The 24260-nt window shown below is 31.6% G+C and overlaps 1 protein-coding gene across 1 annotated transcript in view; it reads left to right on the forward strand.

Annotated features, from left to right (window-relative positions):
- Positions 1-1726: 1726 nt before the first annotated feature.
- The window catches only part of LOC130447956 (uncharacterized), a 93766-nt gene continuing 71232 nt past the window's right edge, over positions 1727-24260 (forward strand). The window contains exons 1-3 of the mRNA XM_056785037.1: positions 1727-2339; positions 15892-16065; positions 17422-18095. Of these exons, the coding sequence (XP_056641015.1) occupies positions 2204-2339; positions 15892-16065; positions 17422-18095 (984 nt within the window). The 5' untranslated portion in view covers positions 1727-2203. The remainder of the gene's footprint in view (positions 2340-15891; positions 16066-17421; positions 18096-24260) is intronic.

Here is a 24260-nt window from a genome sequence, read left to right on the forward strand (position 1 = left end):
AGAAACAATGAATTTTTTACAGTTCCTGATAGATTTTTTATAAAAAAACGAATAAACAAACAATTTATTAGAAATTTACGTGACACTTGAAAAGTATCGTCATTAAAACATAATATATACTCCTCGTATATCTGAAAAATTTCTTAACGCTTCTTCTAGAAGAACCAGAATTGCGTTTATAATAAAAATAGCTTCTTCATAAATTTTAATTAACATTGTTGTTGACAATTGGCGTTAGTCGCAAGAATTTCAGCTTGGCTACAAGATCAGTTCTAGTTTCGAAGAACTTCCTTGTCCGCCCAATAATATCTCGGCGAAAAAAATATGCTGAATGCAGTCAATTTTGTTTACGACACTAATTTAGGTTAATAACCAAACGAACGGTGCCTCATACTTTCATTCGCATCAGTAGGTATATATAAATTTACAAGGCGATTCTCACAATCTTCACTCACAAGGGAAAAATTGAGAGAGAATATATAATATATGAAACTTCATTTTAAATTATAATTGTTTTCTTAGTAATTGCATAGATACTAACCTTACTAGAGATTTAACCAATACGTATAGTAAAAGAAGAAGAAAAGTACGTCATAAATATTTTTTATTCGATTTTGAAAACTGTTTGTATCGTCTACACGTTTATTTTTTATCAAATTTTAAATTTTTTCACACTATAAGCGAAACGAAACCTCATCCTTGCAAAGAATTTTTTTCACCTATTTCATTATTTCATATATTAAACCATAACCCTCATAAAAATGCCCCTATCTCCCCCAAAAATATGACCGCAACATGCTTCTCTCTCTTTCTGTAGTGTATCGTAGTTTCCCGTTCTGGTTCACTTCATAGCGTTGTATATACGTCGCTAGTTACAAGGAAATTACGTGCGAATTCATGCAAAAATATCCATTTCACTATTTACTTTCCACACGGAAATTCCTCCATATTTGACCACATTAAAAGAAAAACTCTAACAATAAAAACCGCGATTTAAATTTAATACAGAGTACAAAAAACTTAGTTTTACACAGTCAATCAGCTGATCTGTCATTTATTGTTGGTTGTTAAACCAAAAGTAACTAGATTTCTCCCTAGAATGAGATTAATCGTTTTCGTATTCACCAGATGGCGTCATTGTGAGGTCATAAATCATTGTTATCAAAGTTTATTTATTATTACATAAGGTATAAACTTAATTGATTCAATTATACGTTTTTCCGTATTAGAAGGTTATTTATGTTGAAATTTAAATACACAAACTAACATTGATTGTTTGTAATATAACCTTTCAATCAATCAACAATTATATTAATAGTTTTTTACTTTTAAAATAGATTCCACAATACTTTTTGAGGTAAACTGGTAACAACTATCCTCATAGCAACAAGAAATACAACGTAATACTCGTTCTAACGTTTCTTCTTTTTTAATTATATCAATTGTCCAAAACCAATAGTCATATAGTCACATCAATATATATCAATCTTTTAATGAGAAAATAATGATTTTACCAATTAATCAAACAAACTTTTATTTTAAATTCAATTTACTATATCGGAAATTATTCTCAGATATCAAAAACATTGAATCTGCTTTTGTTTATATTCAAATATTTATTGATAGGTTATCTGCGTTATTTAAAATGACCCTGTATATCTACACATTTTCTAGATCTACCGTTAAACGTTACACTCCACGTTTATTAAACTGAACCATCCAACCTGGCCATTGTAATGTTGCCTTCCAGTTCGAAAACATGTGAAGTGCATCGCCGTACAGAGAACCTATACACGAATCCTGATTGGTCGAACGGGTCACGTGTCGGCGACTACACGTCCGCTACCACAGCAACTTGTTCATTGTTTTTTACTGTCACGGAATCTTGGTCTTCGTTCTGTCGTTGCCATAGCATTCGCTTCTCGATACAAATAAACAAGATGTTATGTTAGATACTGAAAGGAAATAACATAAAATAATAACAGAAAATGTTATTAAATTATAATGTTCGGGAGTGTTGTCAAAATTTGCCAATTCGCGATTAAACGATTTGCATTCGTATCGGATCTAGTTTTCTGATAAATCGTTTGAAAATGTAATTGATACGAGGTTAAATCTTGATGCTGATGCCGTTTGAAAAAGTGATTTTGTTGTTTAATGTTTAAACGTTGTTTTTTTTTGAAAGTGCGTGAATGTGGGAAAAATGGAAGAAATCGCCTTCAGCGATTGGCCAGGACAACCTGTGGATTTAAATGCCGGGAACAACTCGTGGTTACCAGCGTATGGATTTACTGCCCCGTGTACGCTTCTGGAACGCGAGGATTTTATTGGGAATCCAGGTTGGTGAAAGTTTTAAAATGTTGTTGATGCAGTAGCACGACAAACTGTTTTCTAATAACTTGAATTATTTGTCTATTGAAATAATGTTAGAAAGTATATTTTAAATAATTCATATACAGGGTCGTATGAAATTATATGAATACGTAAAATGGTTTCTGTTTAAATAATTTATAAGTAGTAATGCAACAAAAGTGCATTTGATTGCTACATTTATGCGTTATGAGTTCAATTTTACTACACCGGGGTTTTCAAGGTCGTCGAACGCGAATATCACCACAAAAAAGGTCTAAAAGGTATCTGGTGCTTAGGGTGGTCGACATCTACGTCGTCTAGTGGAAATTTTTTATGAAATTGGTGGTTTAACATATATATCATGGGGTTTTAGAGGTCGTTGAACACAAACATGACCTGCGACGTACCTGGTGCCAGAGGCGGTTGGACTCCTGGAGCAAAACCGATTATGGCAATGAATGTGGATGCAGGAAGCATGGTTTACATACTGCAGTGTCGCATCTATAAGTTGTGCAGGCATTAATTGTTGAAATATTGAAAATTATTCTTTCAAAAAAAAATTATATTGAATATTTTATTATTATATAAATTTTTTGTATACGAGATTCAAACGATATTATATTAAAAAATTGAGGTTATAAAAACGAGTATTAAGTGAAAATGGGACAGTATTGAATGAGGTTTATCATTTACGAGGGCAGTTTGATAAGTTTTCACAAATTTTACAAGTTTTTTTGGTGGATTTTTATTTTTTTTATCGTAGTATTTAAGTTAATACAGTTTTCAATGTGATTAAAAGTGAAGTTTAAACATCGAACGTCAGTTTAAACCACAGATTTCGACTTATTTACTACTGTCGGTGTAAACCTACTATCTTGGAGTAGTTAAACTTTAGATTAACACGAAACTGACAATTCTAACCTAGCTTTTTCAAATTGTTCAAGTTTTTGCGATAGAAATTGATGAAAAGGTTTGGATTTTCGTTGAAATTATTGTAGATATCCATTTCATATCATTTACTTGATGTAAATGTAAAAAAAGTTGATTTTTTTCCTGTGAGAAAAGTTACGTTATATTTCCGCCATGTTGTCAACTGTCAATTTTGTTTATTCTTGGTTTAAACTTAAGTTTTACTACTACCAAAGTTTGTTATAAACCTCCGTTAGTTTTCTGTATTAGATTTCCAAAGTAGGTGACTTCTTTTCTCAAAAATTTGCATCTGTTAGGCTGAAATTTGAGGTTAGATTTTTGAAGTCTCTTAAATACGTCGTGAATGAACGATTTACCGTTTGAAATGTTGAAGGGATATGTTTTAGACTGTACGGCATTCGAAATGGCTGTTTTTAACCGTGAAACCGATCTTCGGTATATCAATTAATGAATTGAAACCTTATCGCTCTTGAAAAAAAAAACATTTTAATATTCCTGTTAATTGTGTCGTTATAATTACTTGCAAATCACGTTTTGCTTGTTGGAAATATACTTTTTTTTAATTAATGAGCTCAAATATACCGCCGACTTTACTAATTGTTTAATAATTTTCTTGTTGCAATAATAGTTTATCGAAGGTCACACGCAGCATACAATTCCGATCACCTCGTGATTTGCAATTATTTTTTATGCTACATTTCTGATGTCATAACTCATAATTTTTAAACTTTTTACATTTAAAAGACACTCGTTCATACTTCACGGGTTCGTGGTAAAAAAATTTAGATGTTTTGTAAACAAACTATTTTACCGAGGTGTTTACTACTTTTATTGCCTCCTGTCTGAACCAAAATATCTTTTGAAAAAATAAAATCGAGTATTTATGATATTTGCAGATCAAATACAAAAGGACTTGATGCTTGTCGATTGGTTCTTCCAAAATGGAAAGTTTCCACGTACAATAACCAAAATCCAACGCATTTTTCGTGAAAACTCATTTTAAAGTACATTTTTTACCGAATTTCGTAGCATCAAATCCTCAAATTCACCTAGTTAAACCCTCCCTTCGCAAATTATATAAAAAATTGTCAAATGACATTCATTTAAATGATATAAATATGATTTGCATTGATTACATCCATCCGATCTAATTTTTTTCGTATAGGGGTGGTTTTTACCACGATAAAAGTAAAAACTACCCTCGGTTTAGGGTAAATTTTAAAATAGAGGGTAATTAGAACCTGAATCCATCCCTGTATGGGATAAATAAACAGTTTACACTTTTTTTGTCGTCATTGACTGGACTATAAAGAACGTGTCTTGCTGTTTGGTAACCAACTCATTTAGTTGAGGTTATGTTGAATGTATTTTGTAAAAGCTGACGTTTACATAACGTAAATTCTTAATGCTAATTTCTGGGGATCGTTTAATCAGTTTCCAATGAAATTAAATAGTTAATTATTCACGCAAATAATACTAAATCAAAGAGATACCGTTTTACTTCGTATTTTATTGTTTAATAATAGAAATTGAATGGATTGAGGAACTAATAAATCGGTTTGTTAATAGAAAGTGTTTAATTTCTGTATTGGCGACAGTTTGAGGTTAATAAAACTAACCTAATTCCGGCAAATTTTGATTTAAAAATTATGCAATGGTTTAAATTTAAAATAGGAGACTTAATCCTATTATTCACGCAAGCGGAGATGGAAGAAACTATTTTTATTTCAATAATCCACTTAACTGCAAATAATTCACCGTTTTGTTCCTATTTTCACTCGAATTAACTTAATTGTAACTACAAGGTTACAGTAGTTTCAATATTGTACTGTTAAAGTTGAAAAATAACGTAATTTATTTATACTAACACTAAATCCTCTAACACTTCACTATTCACTAAACTAACCACTGACTAGTTTCGACGTTATTACTTCTTATAAGAGTGGTATAACAACCCTCGTTCTGGCTTGAGACCCGAACTGAAGAAAACGTCAAAAAACGTTGCTTCATGCAGTTAATCATTCTCCGGCGAATAACTACTTTCCTGGCTAATGCCTTGACGAATATTGAATTAAATCTCCGAGGAGCGTGATGTCAAACTTCTTTGTCGATATTAAGGTCCCCAATGGCTCCCAATTGCAAAGAGGTTAATAACCACTGCCTAGTTTCGACGTTATTACTTCTTATAAGAGTGGTATAACAACCCTCGTTCTGGCTTGAGACCCGAACAGAAGAAAACGTCAAAAAACGTTGCTTCATGCAGTTAATCATTCTCCGGCGAATAACTACTTTCCTGGCTAATGCCTCGACGAATATTGAATTAAATCTCCTCCGAGGAGCGTGATGTCAAACTTTTTTGTCGATATTAAGATCCCCAATGGCTCCCAATTGCAAAGAGGTTAATAACCACTGCCTAGTTTCGACGTTATTACTTCTTATAAGAGTGGTATAACAACCCTCGTTCTGGCTTGAGACCCGAAGTTTCAATATTGTACTGTTAAAGTTGAAAAATAACGTAATTTATTTATACTAACACTAAATCCTCTAACACTTCACTATTCACTAAACTAACCACTAAGTTATTACTAAACACACGACATCCAATTATTTATTGACTCAACGATTCCTATTATGAAAATTATCGTCACATTCCAGAATGTTTTTTTCCTAGAAATCTCCAATTTGCCGCAAACAAACAAAAAAGAGTCGTTAATCGTGTTAAAAAATGGCCACAAAAGATGTAAACAGCTTATAAAAACAGTATAAAGATTTTTCGATGATTTTTACCCGGCGCGTCCGCCAAACTTTAGATTCTATCAACGAACACTTATTTAGGACCCACAGCATCGAGTTTAAACGTATAACTTATCGTCAAATTTGAAATATACAGTTTCAGACTTCGTCCTCCAAAAATGAACGATTCATTTCGGGAAAAACTTTCTACGACTCCTTATCTGCATTTTACTCTTTTTTCTTTAGTTTTGTTTTCGTTATTTTTGGATTTTTTTTAGCAAAAGTACAAGAAAGGGAATAATCATAAAACTTGTCGAACCACCCCTGTATTCTATCGGTGTGTACAATTTTTGTCTTCTCAAAATATAAACGTATATGATTTTATTTTATAATTATCCGTTTCACGTAGTTTTAACATATCACCTTGTAATACAAATTTAAACGTATTATTTTCAGTATACCCCTTGTAAGTTTCATATTATTTGTAGTAATGTAATTAGTACGTTCGTTATCGAATTATCTCAAAGAGGAAATGTTGATGATGTTTTTCGATTGTTATTTACAACAAAGTAAATTGGGGTTTTCACGTTGCAAAAACGTGAAATCTATATTTTAGAAAGTTTTGTATTTAAAAGATACTTGCTGAATTACTATTACACGCAATGAACCGTAAAATAATTATAAAGTAAAAGTCTACCTTATTCAATTCCTTTTTACCAAATAATATTGTTAAATTTAATAATCTTTTGACACAATTTTTATATTAAAAATGTTCGTACTGTATAAAACTTTTAATTCGGTTGTAAAATACCACAAAAGGCAAACGGAAGATAGACAGCTGAAACTTTTAGGCAATTTCTTACGGCGTGCACGTAATTTCACTACATGACGTAACTAACAATAACGTGTTGCCAACATTAAATTAGATTTTAGATATGTACTAAAGAATGTCGTAGTTATTTATTAGTGTATATACAGGTTAAAATGAAATGAAAATTGTATTATTCCATAATTTTAGTTATAACAAATATGATTACACTCTTCAAGTCATCTCTTATGAATTATTCAGAAATGTATTGATGCTTTATCAGGACCGTACTTGAACATTTTGTGATAGAAATTGAAAAAAAAAAATATTTGTGCAAAACTGGGTACGTGAATAGAATGATGTTGCAATTAACAATACAGTATTATGCACTAACAAAGGAATAATTTTCATAAAACATTTGTATGCAATTGTTGAAATATTCCCACGTAATTAAGTTGAGAAAAACAGATTTCACCGTTTTAATATGTTGAAAAATAATTTCTATTAGAACGTTGGGAGCTACAGATTAATTGATGTGCAGAACCGCATTAGCCCGCATACATACGAAGGTTATACAAAAAGTAAAGAAAATAATGTGTACGTTTCGCGATATAGGGGGCGCTGATCACGTATATATGAATGGGAATAGTTTTTTTTTAAATTTTTTTGATTTTTTCGGCGCATTTAAGATAAAAATGAGACCTCAGTCTGAAACGCAACTTTACATAGAAAATATGATGCACGAAAGGAAGATAATAGTAACCTAACCTAACAAATATAAATTTTTTAATTTTTTATGATCAAAAATAGGGTGTACGCCACTTCCAAATAACCGTTTCTCGAACTTTATTGAAATTATCAAACAAGTTACAACAGACGTGAATCGAATCGTAATTAGTAACGAGACGTGGTTGAGACGTGTCAATTACGAGACTAAATTACCGAACACGGAATGCAGACACACAAATTCCCTCCAGAAATCGTGAAAACTTCTCGAAAAGTAGATTTTTAAAATGTAAATATATTTTTTTGTCGTACTTCGTTTTTCAACTTACTTTTTGAATATTCCTCGTATAAAGATTATAATATATTCTCAGAAAATTAATTATTGCTATAGTATATTCGCTATCTAGTAGCGATGTTGTAAACATAAAACAAAAAACATTATTTGTAACATCAAAATTCATGGCGTGAATATAGCCAGGACCGTAATGAGCCATAGGGGTATACAGCAATTTTGGATTATAAATAGTAAAATTTTAAATGTTTTGTATTAAATAATAGTTATATCCCGAAACGAAGTTCTGGATTTTGGCCTACGTTATCCTTAATTACATGTTATATAACTTTTGGTATTAGTTTTTTATACAAAAATTGATTTAGTAAAACACTTAGAAATGTTTTAAATCAATCTGTGAACTAAGAAACTGTTTTTATTTGTTAAATTCTTAGTATATTTTTTTGCAATCACTCTTTTCCTTACTTAGAAGTACCAAGGACATCGTTATCCTTCGGAAACCAAAGGCGAAGTAATAATGAGAATTGCTACTTTATTTGTAATTATACTGATGCTTTATCAGGACTGTATTTCGTTTTTTTCTGATTTGAATGCAACTTGATTTTTTTTATACAATGTATTTGGCAGTTTTTCGAAAATGAAAAAATTTTTTTTGAATCCTGTTCTGGCCATAGTTATTTCGTCTGGAGTTCTGAGAACGGGAAAAACTTTTTCAACCACCCCCCCCCCCCCCTACCGATGAATTTAATGGTTTTTACAAGAAAATCTCATTTTCCAGTCGATGAAAACGTAAATATTCGGAAGCTAGGAAATATATTGGAGTTGGTACACTTTGGTGTTTAATTTTACCACATTCCCACTTCGAAAACGCTTATATATAAATATATATATATATATTTAAACTTATAAATGTTGTTGATTTTGGCTCCCAATTGCAAAGAGAGGTTTGTAACCACTGATTAGTTTCGACGTTATTTCGTCTTATAAGAGCGGTATAACAACCCTCGTTCTGGCTTGAGACCCGAAATGAAGAAACGTCAAAGAACGTTGCTTCATGCAGTTAATCATTCTCCAGCGAATAACTACTTTCCTGGCTAATGTCTGGACGAATATTGAAATGAATCTCCTCCGAGGAGCGTGATGTCAAACTTTTTTGTCGATATTAAGGTCCCCAATGGCTCCCAATTGCAAAGGGAGGTTTGTAACCACTGACTAGTTTCGACGTTATTACTTCTTATAAGAGTGGTATAACAACCCTCGTTCTGGCTTGAGACCCGAACTGAAGAAAACGTCAAAAAACGTTGCTTCATGCAGTTAATCATTCTCCGGCGAATAACTACTTTCCTGGCTAATGCCTCGACGAATATTGAATTAAATCTCCTCCGAGGAGCGTGATGTCAAACTTCTTTGTCGATATTAAGGTCCCCAATGGCTCCCAATTGCAAAGAGGTTAGTAACCACTGCCTAGTTTCGACGTTATTACTTCTTATAAGAGTGGTATAACAACCCTCGTTCTGGCTTGAGACCCGAACAGAAGAAAACGTCAAAAAACGTTGCTTCATGCAGTTAATCATTCTCCGGCGAATAACTACTTTCCTGGCTAATGCCTCGACGAATATTGAATTAAATCTCCTCCGAGGAGCGTGATGTCAAACTTTTTTGTCGATATTAAGATCCCCAATGGCTCCCAATTGCAAAGAAGTTAATAACCACTGCCTAGTTTCGACGTTATTACTTCTTATAAGAGTGGTATAACAACCCTCGTTCTGGCTTGAGACCCGAACTGAAGAAAACGTCAAAAAACGTTGTTTCATGCAGTTAATCATTCTCCGGCGAATAACTACTTTCCTGGCTAATGCCTCGACGAATATTGAATTAAATCTCCTCCGTGGAGCGTGATGTCAAACTTCTTTGTCGATATTAAGGTCCCCAATGGCTCCCAATTGCAAAGAGGTTAGTAACCACTGCCTAGTTTCGACGTTATTACTTCTTATAAGAGTGGTATAACAACCCTCGTTCTGGCTTGAGACCCGAACTGAAGAAAACGTCAAAAAACGTTGTTTCATGCAGTTAATCATTCTCCGGCGAATAACTACTTTCCTGGCTAATGCCTCGACGAATATTGAATTAAATCTCCTCCGAGGAGCGTGATGTCAAACTTTTTTGTCGATATTAAGGTCCCCAATGGCTCCCAATTGCAAAGAGGTTAATAACCACTGCCTAGTTTCGACGTTATTACTTCTTATAAGAGTGGTATAACAACCCTCGTTCTGGCTTGAGACCCGAACTGAAGAAAACGTCAAAAAACGTTGTTTCATGCAGTTAATCATTCTCCGGCGAATAACTACTTTCCTGGCTAATGCCTCGACGAATATTGAATTAAATCTCCTCCGAGGAGCGTGATGTCAAACTTTTTTGTCGATATTAAGGTCCCCAATGGCTCCCAATTGCAAAGAGGTTAATAACCACTGCCTAGTTTCGACGTTATTACTTCTTATAAGAGTGGTATAACAACCCTCGTTCTGGCTTGAGACCCGAACTGAAGAAAACGTCAAAAAACGTTGTTTCATGCAGTTAATCATTCTCCGGCGAATAACTACTTTCCTGGCTAATGCCTCGACGAATATTGAATTAAATCTCCTCCGAGGAGCGTGATGTCAAACTTTTTTGTCGATATTAAGGTCCCCAATGGCTCCCAATTGCAAAGAGGTTAATAACCACTGCCTAGTTTCGACGTTATTACTTCTTATAAGAGTGGTATAACAACCCTCGTTCTGGCTTGAGACCCGAACAGAAGAAAACGTCAAAAAACGTTGCTTCATGCAGTTAATCATTCTCCGGCGAATAACTACTTTCCTGGCTAATGCCTCGACGAATATTGAATTGAATCTCCTCCGTGGAGCGTAATGTCAAACTTTTTTGTCGATATTAAGATCCCCAATGGCTCCCAATTGCAGAGAGAGGTAACTACCGACTAGTTTCGACGTTATTACGTCTTTACAAAGTGGTTTAACAATCCTCGTTGGGTTTAGACCCGAACTGAATGTCCAAGAGCGTCGCTATTGGTTCATAGAGTTGAACATTCTTCATTTCCCATTAGGTTTGTGAATATAGCTCTTTTTAAATGTAGATAAAGCAGGAATCTGTTCAATAACAATAACATACCTCATTTTTGAAACAAAGCCTATTCATTAAAGTATGCTGCTCTCATTAACATGGTTTCACGCTATTCTACCTGATGATTAAAATAATATACTTCGATGAATCACTTAAATGCATTAATTATTATGGGATTGCATCATCGTACTACGTAAGCCATGAAAGTAGTAGGTATTTTATGTCATTTGCGATAAATAAGAATTTATTGCATTGAACGAGAAAAGGTTAACGTCCCAGCAATTGACATAAATTATTGAATTGTATTTTCAAATATGTGAATGTAACCAAGGTTTCACATTTGAATACGCCGTATATATTGAAAAAACCAATATTTTCTTTATAAGTGCATAAATAGATGAAGTTCTATAAAGAAATTTTTTTGAACCACTTTTTAGGTGGGCTAATATAGAAAATATATTTTTTTTTTTGGTAGAATTAGTTGCTTTTGAGAGCGAATCAACCATTAAAGCTGTCATACACTTTTCCGATATCATTTTTCTACTACAATATACAGGGTGTCCCACAACGAGTTAAAACTATCTGTAAATGGCGAAATACTTATAGTAGAATCACGAAAATTTCTTAGTTTGGGTTTTCGAATACGATCTTTTAAACTAAAATATTTTTAAAGATGGCCGACTTCTGGTGGAACCGGAAGTCGACTGTAACTTTGTTATTTTAAATAGAACACCTTGTATATTAATCATTTTTGAAATCTCCGTAAAATTTTAGTATACTTTTGTCTAAAAACTTTTTTCGAAAAATGCATACTTTTTGAGTTATTAATTTTTTTTGTAAAAAATTTAACCCTTACAAACTATTTTTTTACGAGAATACCCTAAAAGATATGAAATTGGTTTCTATCCGGTGGCTTTTAGCAAGGTCACACGTATTTGAATATATGTTGGAAAATTTTTCATTTTATACAGGGTGTGTATAAAAAGTGTTCAAAGTTTAACGTCATAAATATCAAATTTCTTCATTTTTTTGAATAGAACCACCCGGTTTTTTCTATTTTATTGCATTCAGGGGTGAAAAATAAGACAAATTCATATACGTAAACCTCACCGTTATCCAGATATTAAATGTTTTCTGTAAATTTTTAGAAATGCAGGTATGGTGTAAATTTACAAATTTACCACGTTATATCTCAGAAACGGCGGCTCGTAGGGAAAAAAGTATTAATACGTTTTTTGTAGATAATTTTATGATCTACAATTTTAGTATACTTTTGTCTAAAAACTTTTTTCGAAAAATGCATACTTTTTGAGTTATTAATTTTTTTTGTAAAAAATTTAACCCGTACAAACTATTTTTTTACGAGGATACCCTAAAAGATATGAAATTGGTTTCTATTCGGTGGCTTTTAGCAAGGTCACACGTATTTGAATATATGTTGGAAAATTTTTCATTTTATACAGGGTGTGTATAAAAAGTGTTCAAAGTTTAACGTCATAAATATCAAATTTCTTCATTTTTTTAAATAGAACCACCCAGTTTTTTCTATTTTAATGCATTCAAGAGTAAAAAGTAAGGCAAATTCATGTATATTTTCCTATACCTAAACCTCACCGTTATCCAGATATTAAAAGTTTTCTGTAAATTTTTAGAAATGCAGGTATGGTGTAAATTTACAAATTTACCACGTTATATCTCAGAAACGGCGGCTCGTAGGGAAAAAAGTATTAATACGTTTTTTGTAGATAATTTTATGATCTACAATTTTAGTATACTTTTGTCTAAAAACTTTTTTCGAAAAATGCATACGTTTTGAATTATTAATTTTTTTTGTAAAAAATTTAACCCTTACAAACTATTTTTTTACGAGAATACCCTAAAAGATATGAAATTGGTTTCTATTCGGTGGCTTTTAGCAAGGTCACACGTATTTGAATATATGTTGGAAAATTTTTCATTTTATACAGGGTGTGTATAAAAAGTGTTCAAAGTTTAACGTCATAAATATCAAATTTCTTCATTTTTTTAAATAGAACCACCCAGTTTTTTCTATTTTAATGCATTCAAGAGTAAAAAGTAAGGCAAATTCATGTATATTTTCCTATACCTAAATCTCACCGTTATCCAGATATTAAAAGTTTTCTGTAAATTTTTAGAAATGCAGGTATGGTGTAAATTTACAAATTTACCACGTTATATCTCAGAAACGGCGGCTCGTAGGGAAAAAAGTATTAATACGTTTTTTGTAGATAATTTTATGATCTACAATTTTAGTATACTTTTGTCTAAAAACTTTTTTCGAAAAATGCATACGTTTTGAATTATTAATTTTTTTTGTAAAAAATTTAACCCTTACAAACTATTTTTTTACGAGAATACCCTAAAAGATATGAAATTGGTTTCTATTCGGTGGCTTTTAGCAAGGTCACACGTATTTGAATATATGTTGGAAAATTTTTCATTTTATACAGGGTGTGTATAAAAAGTGTTCAAAGTTTAACGTCATAAATATCAAATTTCTTCATTTTTTTAAATAGAACCACCCAGTTTTTTCTATTTTAATGCATTCAAGAGTAAAAAGTAAGGCAAATTCATGTATATAAATTTTCCCGAGAGAAATTTTCGCCCAATGAACATTTTCACTACTTCTTTTGTTTAAAGTTTTTATATGTATATAAATACTTTATAACAGCACGACTTCATCGATTTATATAAGTATGTGTATCTGACTGAAAATGATATTTCAGTCAAGTTGTTCCTATTATCTTTTATGATAATATTTGAATATAATAACTATGCTACGACTAGACTACCTTGACTTTCCTATTTGGAATTGTATTATTCGAACATAACATTTCTAGTTAACCAGGTAGTGACTACTCATAACACTGGTTGTGGAATTTGGAATTTTCCTTTTTACAAAACCCGGTTGAATGAATGTACAATATTTTTAATTAATAAAATTGAATGCGTAACAAAATTCAGATGCTCAATTTACAACTACAACAACCGGGACATAAAAATTTGTTTTAATAAAATAATTATTTTACGTACTATAATATAAAAATTAAAAATGAAATTTTTATTTATTTTCTCTATTATCTTTATTAAATCACAATTAATATTTATCGCTATATAGTTGATAATCTTCGAGTTTCAATATTGTTTGCGTCAGTATAAATATCTAAAAATATCTATACACTGATAAAAGTTGTTTATAGAAAATTATTATTGATGTAAAATTAAATAATAGGGTTACTTCGATTACGTCATACTTTTTGCGGTAATCTAAATAAAATTATAATTTTGGTAATTACTCAAACTTAACAAACTACATTAAAATATATAGGGTGGTTGATATATCAGGTTTTGTCTCGAAACTATATTGAATGTATAGGATGAAATTACTTAAATTAAATTGGAAATAATCATTTTTCGTATTTTATATTGAGAAATAACGATATTATAAACTTTTAAATCAAAATTCATCTATTAAATTTTCAAGATTACATTTGGAAATTTTAAATTCGTTTCTGAGTACGGTCCTGTCTCTCACTAACCTTGAACGAGTTCACGCGAAATTAACTACGCCTAGTTCCTCTATTTTAAAAAGCTTTCACATTATATCTATAGTATTGTTAATTCAAGAACGAAATTCTCAATAATAATCATATTAAAAATTATCGCTATATAATATGAGAAAAATTCAACTATAAACAATTCCTAATCTCCTGATACGACGTGACGTATCGTTCAAGACGCGTAGCTATGCAACCAGTATTACGTCTCGTTATATATTTAGCGCTATAAATCGAAGCGTTTATATTTTTTCGATTTTCAATATACATAAACACGATTATTATGTTATTTTCAAAAAGATTTAAATATTCTTTTCGATGGAAATATGAGAAAACTAGAAAATCAGACGCGTAGGTGGTAACCTAACCTCAAACAATGTACAAGCGTTCTTCTTCTGCAACGCCTCTGTATAATATACTACAATAATGAGAAAAGAAGAGGATGCATGTAAATTGCATATATATATATATATATATATATATATATATATATATATATATATATATATATATATATTATAATCAGGGAGTTCAACGTTCATTTGTCGAGAATGTGGAATCATTAAATTGCAAAAGAGCGATCGTAGTAGGCTTGGCTTGAATAAACTATAAATCGTACTTAGTTGAGAAATTTTTAACCAGTAGTTGAAATAATGTTGCAATAACAAAACTTCGCCGGTATTTCTTCTTTCTAGCTCCAGCCACGGAATTTATATCGATTCTCAGAGCTCTGGCATTTAAATTATATACAGTTTGTCTCTAATCTCTAGATATATAACATAGCAAAGATTTTTCGAGTGGTACAGGATTGGATTTTGGAAAAACCACAAACAAATTAAAAAACAAATCGATGAAATCTTTATTGGAATCGATAGAACGATCAGTATAATTTGATATTTGAAGATTATTCCACGCGGCTCCGCTTTAGATTAGCACATGCGCAAGATCCAAATTTGGAACGATTTCTCCAACATATCGGCCGGTATTTCACGACTAAATGCTTCAAAATTGGTTTTAAGTGCGTCAAATTTATCTTGGAAGTTATTAACCTCAATAAAGTCCCACAAGAAATAGTCCAAAAGCGTTAAATCACACGATCCAGGCGGCCAATTCACGGGCGTGGCGTGGCGTGGCGCGTTGCTAGTGGATTTCGACTTTAAACCGAACCCAATCTAACGAAATTTAATTAACCCGACAATCTTCTAGATAAATACTAATTTCTGGCTATTACGAAACTGGTGGTAAACTGAGAATTAACCAAATACATTATTTTTTATATTTTCCCGACCGGTTTCTCGTTATTTTCAATTTGTAATCTTGAGAAACCGAATCAACTTCGTGTTTTCGTTTTTCAGATGCGGAATATTTTCTTCCTAGCGGTTTTGGTAATTACATGTATTTGGAGACGATCCTGGAGGAAACTTCCGATGATTTACGATCGGAAAGCGACGCCGATTCTCGGGGATCCCCCGTGGGTTGGTTGGCCACCGATTCCGAAGCCGGATCTGTTATATGCATGGACCCGCCAGGTAAATTAATTTTAATATCGATAAATTTTGTTTATTGTTCGTATATATATATATATATATATATATATATATATATATATATATATATATATATATATATATATATATATATATATATATATAAACGTCATTTTACTGAGGTCCGTTTTTTTGTCTGCTATTGTCATTACGTTTGGAAACACAAATCGTAAGTGGAAACGAAAATTTTGTTGAACACTAAATAGCACCTATTCTGTTTTGGCATTTAGAGCACTTTAATTAGAACAATTGGCAGTCGTACAAGTTATTTTTTTTTTTTTTTATTTTAAAAACATTTTTCCTTCTATATTGATATTATAATTTTAGTTCGAGTTCAAAATCACGTTAGAAAGCACTTAAATTTAGTCGGTAAGTTTCTGAATGATTATTTTGGTTGATGCTTTTTTATATTTAATTAGAAAAAAAATTATGGCGATAAAAAAAATGTTCATTTACGAACTTTATTGATCTTTCGAGAGCGTTTGTATAACACAGAACCTTGTGATACGGGGGCTATGCGATAAATACTTAGCGTCATCGCTAGATGGCGCCGGTACGATCTGATTCAAAATAATCAAAATACCCACGGAAAATAGTCGAAATTGGCGACGGAATGTTTCCCTCGTCCATCTTATTCTCCAGATTTGGCTCCGCGCTATTTCCTTTTTATTTTATTTCAACCTGACTGTCGAAAGTATGTTGAAAGTTTCTAGTTTTTATGAATGAGAGAGTAATAAAATTAAGAAGCATTCGTAATCCATGGGCGTAGAAAAATCTTTTCTAATGGTGAAGCTTTTCCACGAATTATGTCGTTGTTTGTTTCATACCGGTTAAAGAGGTGTATTAAAGCTTCAATTTCGATTTTTGAAGAACCTTACGTTCACAAAAAATAATTTTAACATGATAACACCTCATTCAATTTGCTACAACCGAATATTAAATTGTAAAACGTAAATCGACGAGTAAAACGTACTTGCCTGTAAGTGCGTTTGGTTTAAACGGGATACCAGACGTGAACTGAGCCCTTTTTGTACCCCATTCGTCTATTAGAACTTCGTTAGTCTTTTAATTGACGCAAATAATCTTGTCGCCATCGAACTATCCTTTAAAACCACATGCTGTCAAAACTTGACTCGCCACTGCTTATCGCAGACTGTATAGCGGGAATATTTCAAAGAAATTGTGTACATACGCCTTCCGACAGCTTCGGCAAATAGAAATGCATTTATTAATACGATTCGATGTTTTCATTGGTAAACAATGGAGATGATGAGTCCACGTGGACCGACGTGATTAGATTTTGATTTTTTTTCCAAATTTCGTTATTTTTCTTTTCAGATGACGCAGAATGCGATTCAGATCGTGAAATAGCTTGTCCGTCTAAACGTAGAAAACAAGACATTTTCCTAACCCTACCGAATTGTAACCCCGAGGAAGATTTGAATTCCTTGAGTCGATCTAGCAGTCTACTACAGTTCGAAACATTAGAAAAACAATGCCAAGAGAATTATCCGAGCTCCCCGAGCTTATATTCCCAATTTAGTTACGATTCTCTGGAATCTTCTATGAGAAAATCGGACTTGAGCCCGGATAGTTTGAACAGTCCGAAAAGTGATTTCGCCGAAGACGAAACCGATTATTACAAAACGTTGAAAATAGACGTACCCGCGAGGGCGAAGCGAAGCAACGACAGCTGGTTGTACAACGCGAATCGATCCTCGGGATCGGATACGAGCGAAAGCGACGTCATCGATATTTCGAGATCGTTCGATAATCTGAAGCCGTGGAGGAGTTTCGAAAGTTTGCCAGTCGGCCAAAAGAGCGTGAGGGAAAAAGCGTCGGCGGAAAATTTGAGCGAAGACAGCGGGTACAGCGACCACTTGACGAAATCATCTAGTACAAATAATTTCAAAGCGAAAGATGAAATCAGGACGAAAACTATGAAAAGTTATCCGGAAAAGAGGAGTTCCTATGTTGGATTTTCCGCTTACGATGGAGACGTGTTGCAAGAGGTAAGTGATTTGGTTATTTTTCCTCTATCTATCCGTATTTTTTCTAGCTGCGAGCGATCGTTACTTCCCTTTATATTTGTTCATGATTTTTTGAGTTATATATGAGTGTTCGGTGCGCGTAAAATATTCGAAGACGGTCCTGAAGGCGAAGAATACGGAGCGCGAGGAGAGAGACCGGCCGAGGCGCACATTAACCCGAACGCGCCCTAATCCTCTAAAATTATCGTTTAAAAGTTCGATTGATACAAGACGAACTAAATAGGCGCCTCCTAGAGGCTTTAGACGCGAGTCTTGCAAAGCGGAGGCAACGGGAGTACCACTTATCCACACTCTCGTTGAAAAAAGAGACTCGAAGTCTCGGAGTGAAGGCGAGCGCGTCATCCACATTCTTATACTCGCGCTCCTTCGTTTATCCTCATAAAGAGTCTCAATCTGACTTGAGAGAATTTGGTTCTATGCGTCTTATTGATTCCCAAAATTTCATCACCCGTCTCTCAATTTTTTAGTATCCATTTGGCGTTTAGCTTCTTCCTTATTACTTCATTCGTTCAGGTCCAGTTTTTAAATTTTGCGCTACCTTTTTTATTTCGTGGTACCTTTTCTGTTAAAAAAATATAGATTTCTCTCTATAAAGACAGTGAGGAATTTAAAATATAAAACGACGTTTTTTTTCAAATTTATGAGGAAATGCTCGTTGGGATGATTAACATAGACTTGTAACATTATTTTTCTTTGTGTGATTTGGGTTGAATAATTTTAAAAAATTGATTCTATTCTACTATTTTTACCAACTTTGTACGTGTTAAAGTCAGGTTTATATATTTTGCGTTACCTTTTTTTCATTTCGGGTACCTTTTCTATTAAAAAATCTAGATTTCTCTCTATAAAATCAGTAAGGAATTTACAGATCCAGATTATAAGTAAAAACATTTTATTGATGTAATATACAGGGTTTTTCAATATAAAACGATACATTTTTTCAAATTTATGAGGAAATGTTTGTTGGGATGATTGAAATGGACCTGATGTAGCATTATTTTCCTCCGTGTGATTTGGGTTGGATAACTTGAGAAAATTCCTCCATTCCGATATGTTTACTAATTTTTTTTAGGTATTCAGGTCCGGTTTTTATATTTTGCGTTACCTTTTTTTATTTCGCGGTACCTTTTCTATTAAAAAATCTAGATTTCTCTCTATAAAGATAGTAAGGAATTTAAAAGGAATATAAAACGACGTTTTTTTCAAATTTATGAGGAAATGCTCGTTGGGATGATTAACATAGACTTGTAACATTATTTTTCTTTGTGTGATTTGGGTTGAATAATTTTAAAAAATTGATTCTATTCTACTATTTTTACCAACTTTGTACGTGTTAAAGTCAGGTTTATATATTTTGCGTTACCTTTTTTTCATTTCGGGTACCTTTTCTATTAAAAAATCTAGATTTCTCTCTATAAAATCAGTAAGGAATTTACAGATCCAGATTATAAGTAAAAACATTTTATTGATGTAATATACAGGGTTTTTCAATATAAAACGATACATTTTTTCAAATTTATGAGGAAATGTTTGTTGGGATGATTGAAATGGACCTGATGTAGCATTATTTTCCTCCGTGTGATTTGGGTTGGATAACTTGAGAAAATTCCTCCATTCCGATATGTTTACTAATTTTTTTTAGGTATTCAGGTCCGGTTTTTATATTTTGCGTTACCTTTTTTTATTTCGCGGTACCTTTTCTATTAAAAAATCTAGATTTCTCTCTATAAAGATAGTAAGGAATTTAAAAGGAATATAAAACGACGTTTTTTTCAAATTTATGAGGAAATGCTCGTTGGGATGATTAACATAGACTTGTAACATTATTTTTCTTTGTGTGATTTGGGTTGAATAATTTTAAAAAATTGATTCTATTCTACTATTTTTACCAACTTTGTACGTGTTAAAGTCAGGTTTATATATTTTGCGTTACCTTTTTTTCATTTCGCGGTACCTTTTCTATTAAAAAATCTAGATTTCTCTCTATAAAATCAGTAAGGAATTTACAGATCCAGATTATAAGTAAAAACATTTTATTGATGTAATATACAGGGTTTTTCAATATAAAACGATACATTTTTTCAAATTTATGAGGAAATGTTTGTTGGGATGATTGAAATGGACCTGATGTAGCATTATTTTCCTCCGTGTGATTTGGGTTGGATAACTTGAGAAAATTCCTCCATTCCGATATGTTTACTAATTTTTTTTAGGTATTCAGGTCCGGTTTTTATATTTTGCGTTACCTTTTTTTATTTCGCGGTACCTTTTCTATTAAAAAATCTAGATTTCTCTCTATAAAGATAGTAAGGAATTTAAAAGGAATATAAAACGACGTTTTTTTCAAATTTATGAGGAAATGCTCGTTGGGATGATTAACATAGACTTGTAACATTATTTTTCTTTGTGTGATTTGGGTTGAATAATTTTAAAACATTGATTCTATTCTACTATTTTTACCAACTTTGTACGTGTTAAAGTCAGGTTTATATATTTTGCGTTACCTTTTTTTCATTTCGGGTACCTTTTCTATTAAAAAATCTAGATTTCTCTCTATAAAATCAGTAAGGAATTTACAGATCCAGATTATAAGTAAAAACATTTTATTGATGTAATATACAGGGTTTTTCAATATAAAACGATACATTTTTTCAAATTTATGAGGAAATGTTTGTTGGGATGATTGAAATGGACCTGATGTAGCATTATTTTCCTCCGTGTGATTTGGGTTGGATAACTTGAGAAAATTCCTCCATTCCGATATGTTTACTAATTTTTTTTAGGTATTCAGGTCCGGTTTTTATATTTTGCGTTACCTTTTTTTATTTCGCGGTACCTTTTCTATTAAAAAATCTAGATTTCTCTCTATAAAGATAGTAAGGAATTTAAAAGGAATATAAAACGACGTTTTTTTCAAATTTATGAGGAAATGCTCGTTGGGATGATTAACATAGACTTGTAACATTATTTTTCTTTGTGTGATTTGGGTTGAATAATTTTAAAAAATTGATTCTATTCTACTATTTTTACCAACTTTGTACGTGTTAAAGTCAGGTTTATATATTTTGCGTTACCTTTTTTTCATTTCGCGGTACCTTTTCTATTAAAAAATCTAGATTTCTCTCTATAAAATCAGTAAGGAATTTACAGATCCAGATTATAAGTAAAAACATTTTATTGATGTAATATACAGGGTTTTTCAATATAAAACGATACATTTTTTCAAATTTATGAGGAAATGTTTGTTGGGATGATTGAAATGGACCTGATGTAGCATTATTTTCCTCCGTGTGATTTGGGTTGGATAACTTGAGAAAATTCCTCCATTCCGATATGTTTACTAATTTTTTTTAGGTATTCAGGTCCGGTTTTTATATTTTGCGTTACCTTTTTTTATTTCGCGGTACCTTTTCTATTAAAAAATCTAGATTTCTCTCTATAAAGATAGTAAGGAATTTAAAAGGAATATAAAACGACGTTTTTTTCAAATTTATGAGGAAATGCTCGTTGGGATGATTAACATAGACTTGTAACATTATTTTTCTTTGTGTGATTTGGGTTGAATAATTTTAAAAAATTGATTCTATTCTACTATTTTTACCAACTTTGTACGTGTTAAAGTCAGGTTTATATATTTTGCGTTACCTTTTTTTCATTTCGCGGTACCTTTTCTATTAAAAAATCTAGATTTCTCTCTATAAAATCAGTAAGGAATTTACAGATCCAGATTATAAGTAAAAACATTTTATTGATGTAATATACAGCGTTTTTCAATATAAAGCGATAAATTTTTTCAAATTTATGAGGAAATGTTTGTTGGGATGATTGAAATGGACCTGATGTAGCATTATTTTTCTCCGTGTGATTTGGGTTGGATAACTTGAGAAGATTCCTCCATTCCGATATGTTTACTAATTTTTTATAGGTGTTCAGGTTCTGTTTTTATATTTTGCGTTACCTTTTTTTATTTCGCGGTACCTTTTCTATTAAAAAATCTAGATTTCTCTCTATAAAGATAGTAAGGAATTTAAAAGGAATATAGAACGACGTTTTTTTCAAATTTATGAGGAAATGCTCGTTGGGATGATTAACATAGACTTGTAACATTATTTTTCTTTGTGTAATTTGGGTTGAGTACTTTTAAGAAATTGATTCTATTCTACTATTTTTACCAACTTTGTACGGGTTAAAGCCCGGTTTATATATTTTGCGTTACCTTTTTTTTATTTCGCGGTACCTTTTCTGTTAAAAAAATCTAGATTTCTCTCTATAAAAACAGTAAGGAATTTACAGATCCAGATTATAAGTAAAAACATTTTATTGATGTAATATACAGTGTTTTTCAATATAAGACGATAAATTTTTTTAAATTTATGAGGAAATGTTCGTTGGGATGATTGAAATGGACCTGATGTAGCATTATTTTTCTCCGTGTGATTTGGGTTGGGTAACTTAAGAAGATTCCTCCATTCCGATATGTTTACTAATTTTTTTTTTAGGTGTTCAGGTCCGATTTTTATATTTTGCGTTACCTTTTTTGTATTTCGCGGTACCTTTTCTGTTAAAAAATCTAGATTTCTTTCTATAAAAATAGTAAGGAACCTACGGATTCAGCTAATAAGTACAAACACTTTATTCATGTAATATACAGGGTTTTTCAATATAAACGACAATGTTTTTAAAGCTATTGCGCTACATTTACTTATTTTTTGTAGGTGTTAAGGGCCGGCTTTTATATTTTGTGCTACCTTTTTTATTTCGCGGTACCTTTCTCTGTTCTAAACAATGTAAATTTCTCTTTCTAAAGACATTAAGAAATCTAGAGATCCAGATTATAAATATAAACACTCGATTGATGTAGTATACGGGTTTTTTCAATATAAAACGAAATTTTTTTAACTTTATGAGGAAATGCTAGATGCGATGATTAAGATGGACCTGATATAACATTATTTTCTTCTTTGTTGTATGGGTTGGATAATTTTTTTTAGGTGTTCAGGTCCGATTTTTATATTTTTTTTGTTTCTGTTTTTCTGTTTCAAAATATCTAGATTATAAGTCTAAATACTTTATTGATGTAATATACAGGATTTCTTAAGATAAAACGAATTTTTTGTAGGTGTTCAGGTCCGGTTTTTATATTTTGTGTTATTTTTTTTATTTCGCGGTACCTTTTCTGTTCGAAACAATCTAGATTTCTCTCTATAAAGAGGTTAAGAAATCTACAGATCCAGATTATAAGTGTAAACACTTTATTGATGTAATATACAGGGTGTTTCAATATAAAATAATTTTTTGTAGATGTTCAGGTCCGTCTTTTAAAATTTTGCGCTACCTTTTTTTTATCGCGGTACCTTTTTCTGATTCAAAAAATCTAGATTATAAGTGCAAATACTTCATTGATGTAATATACAGGGTTTTTTAATATAAAACGAATTTTTTGTAGGTGTTCAGGTCCGGTTTTTATATTTTGCGTTACTTTTTTTATTTCGCGGTACCTTTTCTGTTCGAAACAATCTAGATTTCTCTCTATAAAGACGTTAAGAAATCTACAGATCCAGATTATAAGTGTAAACACTTTATTGATGTAATATACAGGGTGTTTCAATATAAAATAATTTTTTGTAGATGTTCAGGTCCGTCTTTTAAAATTTTGCGCTACCTTTTTTTTATCGTGGTACCTTTTTCTGTTTCAAAATATCTAGATTATAAGTCTAAATACTTCATTGATGTAATATACAGGGTTTTTTAATATAAAACGAATTTTTTGTAGGTGTTCAGGTCCGGTTTTTATATTTTGCGTTATTTTTTTTTATTTCGCGGTACCTTTTCTGTTCGAAACAATCTAGATTTCTCTCTATAAAGACGTTAAGAAATCTACATATCCATATTATAAGTATAAACACTTTATTGATGTAATATACAGGGTGTTTCAATATAAAATAATTTTTTGTAGGTGTTCAGGTCCGTCTTTTAAAATTTTGCGCTACCTTTTTTTATCGCAGTACCTTTTTCTGTTTCAAAAAATCTAGATTTCTCTCTATAAAACCAGTAAGGAATGTACAGATCCAGATTATAAGTACAAACTTTTTATTGATGTAATTTACAGGGTTTTTTAATATAAAA

This window comes from Diorhabda sublineata, chromosome 8 (genome assembly GCF_026230105.1).
Source record: "Diorhabda sublineata isolate icDioSubl1.1 chromosome 8, icDioSubl1.1, whole genome shotgun sequence".
Taxonomy (NCBI): domain Eukaryota; kingdom Metazoa; phylum Arthropoda; class Insecta; order Coleoptera; family Chrysomelidae; genus Diorhabda; species Diorhabda sublineata.